The following is a 13,189-nucleotide window of genomic DNA, read 5'->3' as shown; positions in this document are numbered from 1 at the left end:
GCAAATCGGATGATTCCATTTGGCAAGTGAATTCTTATGGGAAACGCATTTCATTAGAAATGTAATGACTATAGATAAAGAAGTTGCAAGATTCCAGGCATATTCCCCTTCACATTGCAGTGATTTCTTAGAATAGAAAGGTTCAACCCCACTCTTAAAAGTTGAAGCTTACAGCACCTGCAAAAGAGAAAAAAGGAAACATTTTTGTAAGCTAGTGAAAATAATAGAAGAAGATAATGGAAAGTGGGATCTGCTGAGGAAAATAAGTAAAAAATCTGATGCACCACATTGACCACTCAGGCTCCAATTAAAGCTTTCAATTAAACTATTGGAACCACTGAGCCCAGATAAATAATTTCAACTCTGGTGAAATCATGTTTTTTCTCCAATTTTTAGAAACTAATCCCAATACCTGAAATAAAAGTTCCATCATTTGAATGTTAGGTTCATTAATCATTTATTATTCATGAAATAAGTGGATTATACTTTGATATTACAAATTTCATTTCTTTGTTGAAGGTAAGATAAATGCCATTAACACCACTGAATAAAGCATAGATTAATTACACAAACTCATACATTATATTCATGTAATGAACAATTAAATCATAACATATTTTTATACATACAAGTTATAGATTACTGAAAATTAAAGATTTAAAGATTCAGACAAACCTCTCTAAATCCAATCAATTATAAATCTAGTAAAATTGATCTTCCTTTCTCATATGCATCCAAAATGATGATATTTTGATAGATAAATAATTATGCATCCATTAGAAAAAAAACCTATCATTTTTTACTATAGTTTGTTAGGTCCTCCCATAAAAGACCCAATAAACTCAACAGTCTACATTTTTATCATCGTAACTCAAATTTTATTTAAGTTTATTAAATTAAAACAATATTAATGTTTGCACAAATTGGGGAAATTTTCTAACATAAATTAGATTTCTTCAAGGAAGGTAAGATATTAATGTGATCATCTAAAAGCCATTAATGTTAAACTAAGTATCTCAGTTATCAGCATGACTGACTAAATGTTGTTGATCAAAACATGAACCTTCAGAGCAACACATTAACTGGTCGATTCCATTTCCATCTGTTTCTCAATGATGTAAAGAACTTGTCCCCAATACTGCCAGTGAAGTTTCGTGGGGAGATTCACTAAGGTTAACAATTCTGATGAAAATTATGTTGGCCAAAAGTTTTATTCCCACCCAAGGCATAGTGAAATCCTAATTGCCACCCTTCAACTTTCAAAAACCCAAAGACCAACCCACAAGCAAATTTTTGTTAAAAATTTCAATTAAGTTTAGAGGTAAAACCATCATTTACTAAAAAAATTAAAGTTTTATCACATTTTCCTATCTCATATTTAAAAGTCTTAAATTTCCCCCAACCCAAAGTTTAAAAAGTGACAAATGCCCCTTAGGGTTTGTTTCTTTTCCTCTAGCATTGATTTCTCCTTCTCCAGCCGACGGTCATCCTCCCTCCCTACCAATTTCTTTCTCTGGTCTCTTTCCCTTGCAATCGGAGACAAAGATAACTCAGACAAAGATGATCAGTTTTCATTTGAGAGACGAAGACAATGCATCTTTATCTTAGATAAAAACTGTTTGTCTTCGTCTCTAACCGTCAAGAGAGAGAGACCACAAGGAGTGATAAGGGGGGGAGAGAGGACGACTGACAGTTGGAGAAGGAGAAATCGACCTTGGAGAAAAAAGAACAAACCTTAGGGGGGTATTTACACTTTTCAAACTTTATGTTGGAGAAAATTGTAAGATTTTTAAACATAGAGAAAAAAATGTGATAAAACTTTAATTTTTTAAAATTTTTAATAACTAACAGTTTTACCCTTAACTCTAACTGAAATTTTTAATATAAATTTATTTATAGGTGGGTATTTGAGTTTTTGAAAATTGGAAGGTGGGAGTTGGGGGTTTCACCATACCTTGGGTGAGACTAAGTCTTTTGGCCAATTATGTTTCCGAGTGTTCAACTTTGAGGTAGTCATGCTGGCAAAATCCCTTCATGATACCAAGCACCTTGTATCAAAAGCTGCGTGAAACATAACTAGTTACCATTTCTGTTGATGGAGTGATGGGTATGGCTACTGTAAGACTTAATTTTGCATAAACTTAAGGTAAACCAATTAATCTTAAATCATAAGATCTATGTATATGTTATAAAATACTGAATTAAATTTTAAGATTTTAAGAATATTTGGATCGTTAAACAATTTAAATTCATAAAATATCTAAAATTATCTGCTAAGAGGTGTCGAGATCACCTCTCAACATGACCTCTTTGAATGGGTAACCTATACTACAAGTATATTATATTAAGTTTTAAAGTATGAAACTAACTAATATATAGTAGGTTAATTGACCCATCAAGGTTTAATAAATCTCAAAACCATACTCATGTTGTTCACTTAGATCATAACTTTTAAGTGTATTGAACTTATCTTTGTAAACACTTAGTTCATCTGTAAACTAACATTGAAGTATTCAATTATCTGGTTTTATTAAACTAAAAATATAATTACTGTAAACTCATATTAGGAAATTTCTAATAGCTACAAGTATATGGATTAATTTGTAGGGAAATGAATAATTTCTTCAGCAAATTGCATTCAGAAAAAATCATTCCTGTTTGAAATTGTGCTCAATTCATCAGTCACGTGTCCAAGACGTGAAGATACAAAATGCAGACAGCAGCATAGTTAAGTCCTGGATTTCAAAAAAAATGTGAAAGAGAGAAAAGAATTGTTCAAGAATAGTTTCTTACCATTGTTTTCATTACACAACTCATCCCTTTCAAATTGAATCAAGAACTTTACAATAGGGCCAATCATTTTAACAAGAAACACCGGTTATAGCAAGTCAATAACCTTATTAAAAAACCCTCTTCCCGGATCCCTAACACAACTCCTACTGTAAAGATCCCTTCTGCCATTGCATATCTATAATTAGAACTTTGTGATAATCACCCTCACTGGATATAAGACAATATCACTCTCGAATAACTGACAATCCAGAACAAAATTTCTTACAATAAGAACCATAGCATTTATGTGACAGAAACCTAAGTTAAGACTAACAGTATTAGTTTTTCAAGTTTAAGAAGAATTTTCATTTTTTTTGGGCCAAATTTCAAGGTTTTCACTGCAATAAACCTTTATTGATCCGCCTTCAAGGTTTTGAACATGTATTCACCATCTTTCCCCTTTTCTTTAGTGATTGGAGTTCCACATGCAATACCCAAATGAGAGATTGATAATTAGGTAGCATTTATTTAGTTTTTAATATGTAAATCATCATGAAAGAAAGGACCTCTCTGTTTAATAAACTCAAACCAAACCAGTTTTTAATATTTAAGGATCAAATTATCACAAGCCAACAACACCACTGAATAAAGTGTAATGTCTTGAAGGAAGATAAGATGCTGATTTGATCATTAATATTAAGTATTGGTTTGGTTGTAAAAGAAAAACTACTCTTCCAGGTTGAGATAGCCAGATCCAGATCCAGAGCAACTCTCAAATCAAAAACTACAGGTACAGACATTATCGGCAGCAGAAATGAAGAAGATGTTTCCGATAACTTAATCCTGAATCTTTTTGCTAAAACGTTGTCATCAAGTTTTTGGACTCTTCCTGAGTCCCTGACCTTTCCTCTGTTTTCATGAGGAGCTGCAAAATCTTATTTTATTTCCCTGGTGGAAAGTTCAGTGGCTGAAGTTGCCGGCATAATTTGCAATTTGATCAAATCATCATCACTTCCAAAAACTATGACTACTCCTGCTCCATGATAGGGAGCATCTTTAATGGCCACTTGAGAGGCCTCAGTCAGTTACAGAGAGATTGATTTGTCGGTTGAAACTGAGATTGAAATGTATTTGATCATGGCATGTTAGCTGATGGGAGCATCATTCATGGGCATTTGAGAGGCCTTGTCAATTACAAATCGATTTCAGTTCCCACGAACAAATCATTCCATTCACATAACTGAAATGAGATTACTTCATTCGTTGGAACTGAGATTGATCTATAATCAATTAAGGTATGTCAGCTGATGGAAGCATCTTCCCTGGGCAGTTGAGAGGCCCGTCTATTATAAATCGTTCTCGGTTACAAAGAACAAACGATTTACACTCACATAAGCTACTGCCACTAAAGTATTGGGGGGCTCGTCAAGGCAGAACAAGTCTGATAAAGAGCTGTTTCTCATCTGCAACTTTGAGGTAGTCATGCTGGCAAAATCTCTTCATTACACCAACTTTTTATCAAATGTGAAAAATGACTAGTTAATTTTCTGATTTAGTGTCACGAAACACATTGAGAAATATAAGCAATTAAGGCGCTAGAATCCGTTCATGGGGTTAAGGATCAGTGGTGGTTTAGAATAACACATATTCTGGGCAGTTAACTAAGGAAAGCTCATTGTTAGAGCAATGATGAGATGAATTGAAAATTAATCATGTATGGACATGCTCCATAAGAAGAAAACATTTTAATTATGCTACAATCCAGAGCTCTTTTACTTCCCTGTAGTATACACCAGGCAAGTTCATGCTTCAATTTGTAGTCAAATGAATAACTTCTCCAGTAACATAACAGAAATTGCAATGAGGAATATCACTCTTCTTTGAAATTATGCTAAATGCATACAGCAGCATAGCTGTCCCCGTTTAAAAAAATTGAAAAGAATTCCATAGAATAGAATAATACAACAAAATGCACCAACTTACAAAAAACTAATATAAATAACTTATTATAAATCACAATTAATAAATTTCATTCTGCTATCTCAAATTATTCAACAGCTAAGAGACTTGAGCTGTAAAAGAACCAAATCTTACCAAACTGATTACAGTCCCACAAATAAGAACCTTTTTCAGGTGAACAAGCAAGAATGCACCTCCTGAAGCACTCTATTTTATGTTAGTAGTTAAGTTGATGCAGCCTGAAAAATTGTTATGAATCACAGGTTTCTGAAACATTACCAACATTGCCCATCGCCTCAATCAAAGAGAAGTACAAATTGTCATCAGGATTGATTCCTTTACTAACCATTTCTCTGAGGAGCTCTTCAGCAAGACGTCCTTCCTGGTTTTTGCATAAACCTTGTATAAGGGCATTGTAAGTAAGAAGGGTAGGATTGAAACCAATACTCAACATCTCATCCCGAACCCTAAAAGCATCCTTCATATCACCTCTCTTACTGTAGCCACTAATAAGGGTGTTGTAACTAACATGATCAGGCGTAATCCCTCTTCTCTTCATCTGATCTAGAAGCTCACGGGCTTCTTCAACTTTCCCCTCTCTGCAACGCCCTTGCATTAGGGTATTGTAGGTCACTTCATCAGGAAGAACTTTCATGTTGTCCATCTCCTTAAGTAGTGCAAATGCACGCTCAATGTTACCATTAGCACAATGTCCATCAATCAAGGCATTGAACATAACAACATCTGGCAAAATGCCTTTACCAACTATCCTTTCAAACAATTGATCTGCTTCCCTCATTCTATTTCGCTTACTCAAAACATAGATAAGTGATGTATAAGTTATACTTGTTGGCTGAATGCCTCTAATCACCATTTCATCATGGAGGCTAAAGGCTTTCTTCGCATTCCCACATCTGCAATAGCCATTAATCAAGATATTATAAGTTATAGAATCAGGAACAATCCCCTTTTCACCCATTTCTTTTATCATTTCATCAGCTTCGTTCATCTTCCCTTCCATAAATAAAGCATGAATCAACAAATTATAAGTAGAAGCAGTTGGCATTATACCCTGCTTTACCATCTCATCCCTATAACTGAAGGCCATCTCCAAGTTCCCTTTATTGCAATGAGCATCAATCAGGGTGTTATATGTCACAGCAGTTGGAACTAACCCATTTTCTTTCATCTTATCTAACATCCTAGCTGCCTCTTCAAGCCTGCCTTCCTTACACAACCCACTGATAAATGATCCATATGTATAAGAATCTGGTTGAACCCCTTTAGTCTTCATTGCATTCCAAATCAGTTGAGCCCCTTCAATTCTGCCTCTCAAACAATATCCATGAATGATTGTATTATATGTAACAACATTAGGCTTAACTCCTAAATCCTCCATAAAACATATAAACTCCTTTGCCTTCTTTAGCTTTCCTTCCTTACACAACAAGTTAATCATTATATTAAATGTATACACACTCGACTTAATCCTCATCCTAAACATCTCAGCATACAGCACCCATGCGCTCTCCGTTCGATTCAACTTCAGGAACAAACTTAGCATAGTATTACAAGTCTCAATAGTTGGAACAAAACCCTTTTGTTTCATAATATTAAAACACTCAACTGCATAATCACCTCTTTTCAGTTCACAACAAGCCCTTATCAACAAATCAAAAACAATACTACTCTTAGTACTTAACTCATCACGGGCAAGAACCAGCTCATCAAAAAGCACATTAGTTGAAGCAATGTCACTCATTAAGGTCTCTTTTAAGAGCTGCTCGGCTGGTTTTGGTGACGGTAACCTAGAGATTACAGCTACAGCAAGGCAGCGGGTTTTTATATCAAGAACGTGAGTAAAATCGATATGGTTTATAAATTGGAGAGCTAAGTCAGGGGTTTTATGAAGACTCAAAAGAGTTGTTGTGATAAGAGCAGGAGTAAGATTCGACGCAAGGTGTTTGATGGAATGCCAGTGAGAAGAGTGGATGTAGTCAACAAGTTGTTCATGTCTTATATCAACTGGGGCCTTTATCAGAGGTCTGAGGAGTGAATCTGAGATAGTTGCGTGGGTTTTGATCGTGGGGTTGAAGAGAAAAAGGTGAAGGAGGGAGACTGGGTTGTAGAGAGAATCGTTTTGACGCTTTGGTGTTTGAGTAAAGGACAGAACTTGTAGAGTTTCATGTTGAAGGAAGAGATGATTCTGCGTCTAACCGTCCTAAGTCCAGAGAGAGACAGGGGTTTAACTGACACGCTGCCTGTAGCGACTGAGACCTGGTGTTATAACAGTCTAAAAATATCTGATTTATCAATTTATGTTTCGATAATTGTAATAATAATAATTTATTTTTATGGTTAAAAAATATTTTTTTCTTATATTTTTCATTTTTACTCCTTCTCTCTCATCATCCTTACCATCAATCATCAACCATTCACTTTCTCCTCCTATCATTTTTATTAATGATATTATTGTTGATCATCATTTTTATTTGATCATCTTTCTCTTATTGTTATTGTTATCACCGTTCTTTCATTTGAATTGAAAAGATTTCAATAAGAATAAGAATAAAAGACAAATTAAAATTTATAAAAGGAAAAAAAAAATTGAAATATAGATTGACATTTATTAAAAATAAATTAGTGGAAATGTGGGATAAACATTACTCATTTGATCATCTCTTATTTCCCTATACTAGACCCACCTCTCTACACTTTGCGGAGGCGACAATGACCTCGGCACCGTTCCTCCCTTATCGTTCATCGTCACACATCTCTTTCATGCTGCCGCTCCTGATATATTCACCGTCGAAGACAAATCTCTCTCACTTTCTTCCCTTTTTGGTTCTTTCTTTCTTCTTCTCTCTAATTCTCTCCTCACTTCACAGTCCATTTTTTGTATTTACTTTGGTGGTGATCTTCATAATTGTTAGATCGAGCAAAATCGTTCGTACTCATTGACGACACTGAACATGACACTGACGGGGCCTGATAAAGGAGGGATGACACAACATAGACGGGGCTGGGAGGATTATCGAGGAGTTTTGAGTTTGGATTGAGATTTTAGAATAGTTTGTGCTGGTGCAAAAATCGAGCATGGTTTTTGGAGAGTGGGTGGCACCATCTAGGCAGTGGTGGACCAGATGTCGAAGATTGTATTGGTTGCTTTGTCGTCATCAAAGGGTGATGGGAGATCTTCGTACAACCCACCAAACATTTCAACACGTGAGTTAAGAACACCTTCGATATTTTCTGGAATTTGAAAGAATAGAATGGGGAAAGATTTTATTTGAACTGATAAGAGAATAGTATTGTAACGGGGAAAAGCTGAGGGTTGAGCATCAGAGTATTGACTGCATTTGAAATCATTTAATCACTAAGTTTGCAATAACGGCTGTCTGCCGAAAAGACAATTATTTCGCTCAGCTTCGACAGTCCTTCACAAGAACAACAGTTATGCAGTCTTCCTCTGCCGGAAGCAAAGGTTGCAAACAAAGAACGAAAAATTGGGTAAAGGATATTTACAATGTCAGTGACTTTACTGGTCTGCCGTTGAAACCTGGACTGGGCCTCTGGTTGGATCGACACCTGATTTGGGTGTGAAGATATCACTATAAAACGAACAGTTTGTGTTGGTTGGTCATGCCCGTATTATCTTTTCGTGTTAATTATAAACATTACCTATATGCTTAAATATTTAAAAGTTAGTAACAAAAAAGTTACATGTCAAGTGGGATTGTCACCATAGTTTATCTTTAAAGAAAAACACATCAATCTACAATGGAACCCCAGAAACCTTTTTGCTGGCATGCCAATGGAAACTCAAGAAATAGATTTAGTTTTGTTCTTCATTCCATAACATATCCATTAAGAAGACACAAGAATAGTAACAATCAATTTAAGAAGGCACAAGAATTATATCAAGTCAGAATAAATACGTAACAAGAACCTTATAACAATCACTCTTCCCGGACACAGTTTTGTTCATTAATTACTAAAATCCTCAACACAATTCCTTTTGTAAAGATCCCTTTATGCCATTGTGTATCCATCATAGACCCTCAAAACAATCACTCTAATCAGAAACAAAAAAAAAAAAAATCATTATTAATTACTGATAATCCCGTACAAAACTTCTTAACTCCTTAGGAAAGATATCTTCGGCCATTTAGTATCCATATTCTGCCCAAGCCACATGCAAATCTTGAGATGATCAGCAACGCAGACAATCAACCAAAACTGAAAACAAACCAAGTTGCAAATAAAATCATAATTAGCAAATCAAAATATATATCTTAGTTATCCTTGGAAATGATAATAGTATTTTGTAAGCCAGCTTTGATTTTTCTGAATACAATGGTACCAATAAAGCAGACTGAACAGAATTTTACAAAGAAAGAAAACAAACTGGAACCTAGGAAATAGGTGATACATGATTTGATCATAATGATAATATGGAGAGCAAAAATTGATTCATTATCTATTTGAGCCAATAATCGACTGTAAACACCACCCATACATCATAGCAAAATTGAGGAAACCACGTTAAATAAGTTGTCATTTTAAGAAAAGAACAATAAATTATCTCAGCAGGAACAAGATACAACTCATATAAATGGCACACTTGTTACATCCAATTGAGGTAAGGAATAAGAAAGTTGAAACACAAACCTAAATAGATAGTTGGAACTTTTTGATAACCTTAAGATTTCTCAAACCCACCGAACGAACTAAAGTACAGAACTACATATCCACTCGGTGAATTGTCTTAGGATAAGAGGATGCATAAGGCTATTGATGGGTTAGGTAGTCCTTAACAATCCCAACTCATACCCTGTGAAAGGCAGACCACAAGCCTAGCAACTCAACTAATCCTCTAGCAATATTCTCGACCTATATATGTCAAATGAAGGAAACACTCATCTTTATGACATAAGAGCATATCAGTATCTTATAAGAATAGGTCAAAAAAATTTTGTGGAAAAAATTACAAGTTCGTTCAAAGGTCCGCACTTAAAAACATTAATTTTACAAGCCAAAATCATTTAATTCAGTGAACATGGCAAAACCAAATCAATAAATTTCAACCTGGTTTTCTATAGATAGTGTGTCACCGCACAAATCAAAATCTATGAAACCAAACACAACAAAAAATAACGTGGTACCAGTAATTAATTAAAAAAATAAAAGTTAATAGAAATTATTACCTGGAAGCGTTTCGTTAAATTACGCGGCGGCAACCGGCTGTTGTTGGGAGGGCTCGAGTTTATCTTTCGGTTTGTTGTCGAGGAAATCTTCGATGTTGTAAATTACAGTTATGAAAAGGGTACAGCTGGGGCAATTCGCAATTACCTCGCCTTGTTGGAGCTCGGCTTTGGATATTTGAAACAAGTCACCGCATGGGCAGGGATAGGTATACGCCTGCAACTCCTCGTTCCACTCCATGTCTTCGATCTCCACGTCGTCGTACGACATGATCTATGGTTTCAGTTTTTTTTTTTTTTTTCGGTTGAGTTTTTTCGGGCTAGGGTTTTTGTTTGAAGGAGAAGAATGAAAGAATTAGAAAAATGGCGGTTTCCTTTTTAGCCTCCGCGGAGGAGGCTTTTGCTTTTATAAGTTAGGGAAAAGAACTATGTCCCACCCAAATTTTAGCCGGATTTCTGAATCACATCTACAGGAGATGAAAAACCCAAACTCCCACCCATGGCCAAATTACAGTCTAAATTTTCAGTTAGAGACAGGGGTAAAATCATCATTTTATCTATAAAATTTAAAATTTTATCATTTCCCTCCTTCAAGTTTTAAAAACTAACACCTCAACTCATCCTCAAGGTTTGAAAAGTTCATATTTCACCCTTAGGGTTTGCTCCTTCTCTGACCACCACCGATGATCGATGCATTCCATCGATCTCTCATCTCTAGCTACAAAGGATGATAAAAGATGACCCTTCGTTGCCTAGATATGAATAACAAAGTGTCGTTCAGATTTGAAAAAACAAACGAAGGACGACGTTTCGTCATCCTTTGTTGTTATGTTTGGACAACATGACAAGAGATGAAGAATGACAAAGCGTTGTCCTTCATCGTCTGGGTGGTGTAACGAAGAGATCTCTGTCTCTTTGTCGTACCTTGTGACGAGGAGATGAAGATCTTTTCATTACACCACCGTCATCGCACTAAGAGAAAAAAAGACTGGAGACAACATTGGAGACAACGCCAAAAGATGAAGTTGAAGAGTGGAGGTGAAATTACTATTTTTGAAAGTTATGAGGGCGGTTGAGTTTTAAAAAATATGGAAACCTTAGGTTTGAGGGTGAAAATATTACTTTTCAAAGTTTGAAAATTTTAGGTAAAGGTGAAATGATAGTTTCCAAAACCTGGGGGAGCGGGGAGTAATAAACTTTATAACTTTTTTAATATAAACAGTAAAATGACTATTTTATCCCTCTTTTTAACAGAAAAAATTAACAGAAATATGACTATGGGTAGGAGTTGGAACTTTTCATCTTTCAAGAGTGTGGGTTTGAGTTTGAGTTAAAATTTAAGTGTGACTAGTTCTTTTCCCTATAAGTTATATTGGTCCCTTTATGTTTATAAATTTTTTTCGACCAAATGGCTTGCTTCCACCCAAGGTTTAGTATAAACTCACTCACCCCTATTAACTTTCGAAAATTCAAATATTCACTCACTCATTTGTTTTCACTGTTACAATTAGAGATAAAAACATCATTTAAATATTTTTATTTAAACATAGAAAAGGTTTTTTTTTTTTCCCTTAGATTTAAAAATTAACCCTTTCCCACCAACTTAATTTTAAAAAATTAATCTTTCACCCCCACCATGTATAGTTTTTAGAGTTTTATATTTTAAAATTCTCCCCCTCAAACTTTGAAATATTACACTTACGTCCTAAAAACTTCATTTTATCTTTTCGACAATCGTTCTTCCTAGTGTTTATCTTTCGCTTTCTCTTACTCATATACCAACTTTGAAATTCAAACATCTAAAGACTTTTGGGCTATCAACAACCAAGAGTTCAATGTAAGCAATATAATAGAGCCAACTTCATTATGTGAGTGTTGTTTGCCCATATGCCTTAGCCTCAAAGATCATAATCATGTCCCCATAACTTATCAACATCACATTACCAAAGTAGGGCTCCTGTACCCTTTATCTAAGCGAGAAAAGAAAGTAATGTTTCGTGTTAGTCCAATGGATTAAACGTAATCCTATCATGAAAAAGAACTCAAAAATATTGAAGTAAACGTTAACACCATTAAGTCTAAACCAAAACTCCCCTTCAAAATTCGCCTTCACATCTATTGTTACAACATAAAGTGTGTTATACTCTTTTGAATCAAGATTCCTTCAAATTGAGAAACTTTCAAAAACATGTAGTTTTGAAAAGTTTCTTTTACTAGTCAATCAATATCACTTGTATTTTGGCCAAAAACAACAATATTCAAATAAAACATTTTTGTATTGAAACTTTGTGTATAATGTGCATTGACCACACATATGTGGAAAATTTGAACAACCCCTCTCATATACGTGGAAAATATCAATTAGTCCCTACCATAGACATCACATATGCACAAAAAAATTTAATTAGCGATTCACATGCCTGAGGGAATGCAAATTTTCAATAAACTCTTCCATGTGAAAACTATCAATTAACTTCTAGCATCTGCATCACATATACCTATCATCTATATAAATCACAGATAACTTAAAAATTTTTATTTAGCCCCTATCATACATGACTTGCATGTCTAATTAAAAGAAAGTACAATTTTAATAACCCATTGTATGGGAAAACTATCAACTTAACCCCACCATATGTAACACATATATCTATGACCTTCATCTATTCACACACCATATGGGATATCACACATGGTGGAAAAATCGAGCCTAAATGTGTATTTCATATTTGATTTCATTAATAATCCATAATAATCTTATTTGATCACAAAAAAGTCATACAAATTAACAAAATCACACTCGATTCAATTTATTTCGCATAAAAACACTATAATCGAAAAAAGCTTCAATTTCATATTCAAAAAATCTCAGTTAGTATAATAAAACTAAGCAAATATCCACATTTTAAACAATGAAAAATGAACGCTTTACAAACCTTTTTTTCCTTTTCTTTTTTGCAAGAAAAATCATTGAGTTAATCAAGAATCTACTACAAAAGTGATTATGTGCTATATGCAAGTTGTGTATGTGGGGTTTGAAAGAATTGAAATTGAAACTTACAATTTCTTTTAAAGTTAACATCGTCAAACCCTATTCGATTAGTCAATTTTGTATACACTACTCCAAATTTGTTATTTTATTAAGGTCAAAGGATTTATTCCAATCCAAGGTTTAGTTTATTGTTAAACTCATATTTATTAATTTTTAAAAATTCAAATACTTGTCAATCATCCAAATTTATTGGTGAACTTTG

The 13,189-nt window shown here is 34.3% G+C and overlaps 2 protein-coding genes across 2 annotated transcripts; both read right to left on the bottom strand.

Annotated features, from left to right (window-relative positions):
- Positions 1-4,627: 4,627 nt before the first annotated feature.
- Positions 4,628-7,186, bottom strand: LOC123214295 (pentatricopeptide repeat-containing protein At2g15630, mitochondrial). Its single transcript, XM_044634059.1, has 2 exons — positions 7,127-7,186; positions 4,628-6,943 (listed from the first exon to the last, which is right to left on the bottom strand). Exons 1-2 carry the CDS (start codon positions 7,184-7,186, stop codon positions 4,982-4,984), a joined length of 2,022 nt encoding a protein of 673 aa, XP_044489994.1. The 3' UTR covers positions 4,628-4,981.
- A 2,756-nt stretch (positions 7,187-9,942) lies between these two features.
- LOC123214392 (DPH3 homolog) lies at positions 9,943-10,327 on the bottom strand. Its single transcript, XM_044634126.1, has one exon. It carries the CDS (start codon positions 10,204-10,206, stop codon positions 9,958-9,960), a length of 249 nt encoding a protein of 82 aa, XP_044490061.1. The 5' UTR covers positions 10,207-10,327; the 3' UTR covers positions 9,943-9,957.
- Between the last annotated feature and the right edge of the window lie 2,862 nt (positions 10,328-13,189).

The sequence above is a fragment of the Mangifera indica genome, chromosome 4 (genome assembly GCF_011075055.1).
Source record: "Mangifera indica cultivar Alphonso chromosome 4, CATAS_Mindica_2.1, whole genome shotgun sequence".
In the NCBI taxonomy this organism is placed as follows: Eukaryota; Viridiplantae; Streptophyta; class Magnoliopsida; order Sapindales; family Anacardiaceae; genus Mangifera; species Mangifera indica.
This window is presented reverse-complemented; position numbering and strand designations above follow the sequence as displayed.

Excerpts from the sequence above, each read along its gene's own strand:
- LOC123214295 (XM_044634059.1), bottom strand. The coding sequence starts at position 7,186 with ATGATAGGAGGAGAAAGTGAATGGTTGATGATTGATGGTAAGGATGAT. Across the intron at positions 6,944-7,126 it reads AGGATGATGAGAGAGAAGGA|ACGCAGAATCATCTCTTCCT; the intron begins GTAAAAATGAAA and ends TAGGACGGTTAG.
- LOC123214392 (XM_044634126.1), bottom strand. The coding sequence starts at position 10,206 with ATGTCGTACGACGACGTGGAGATCGAAGACATGGAGTGGAACGAGGAG.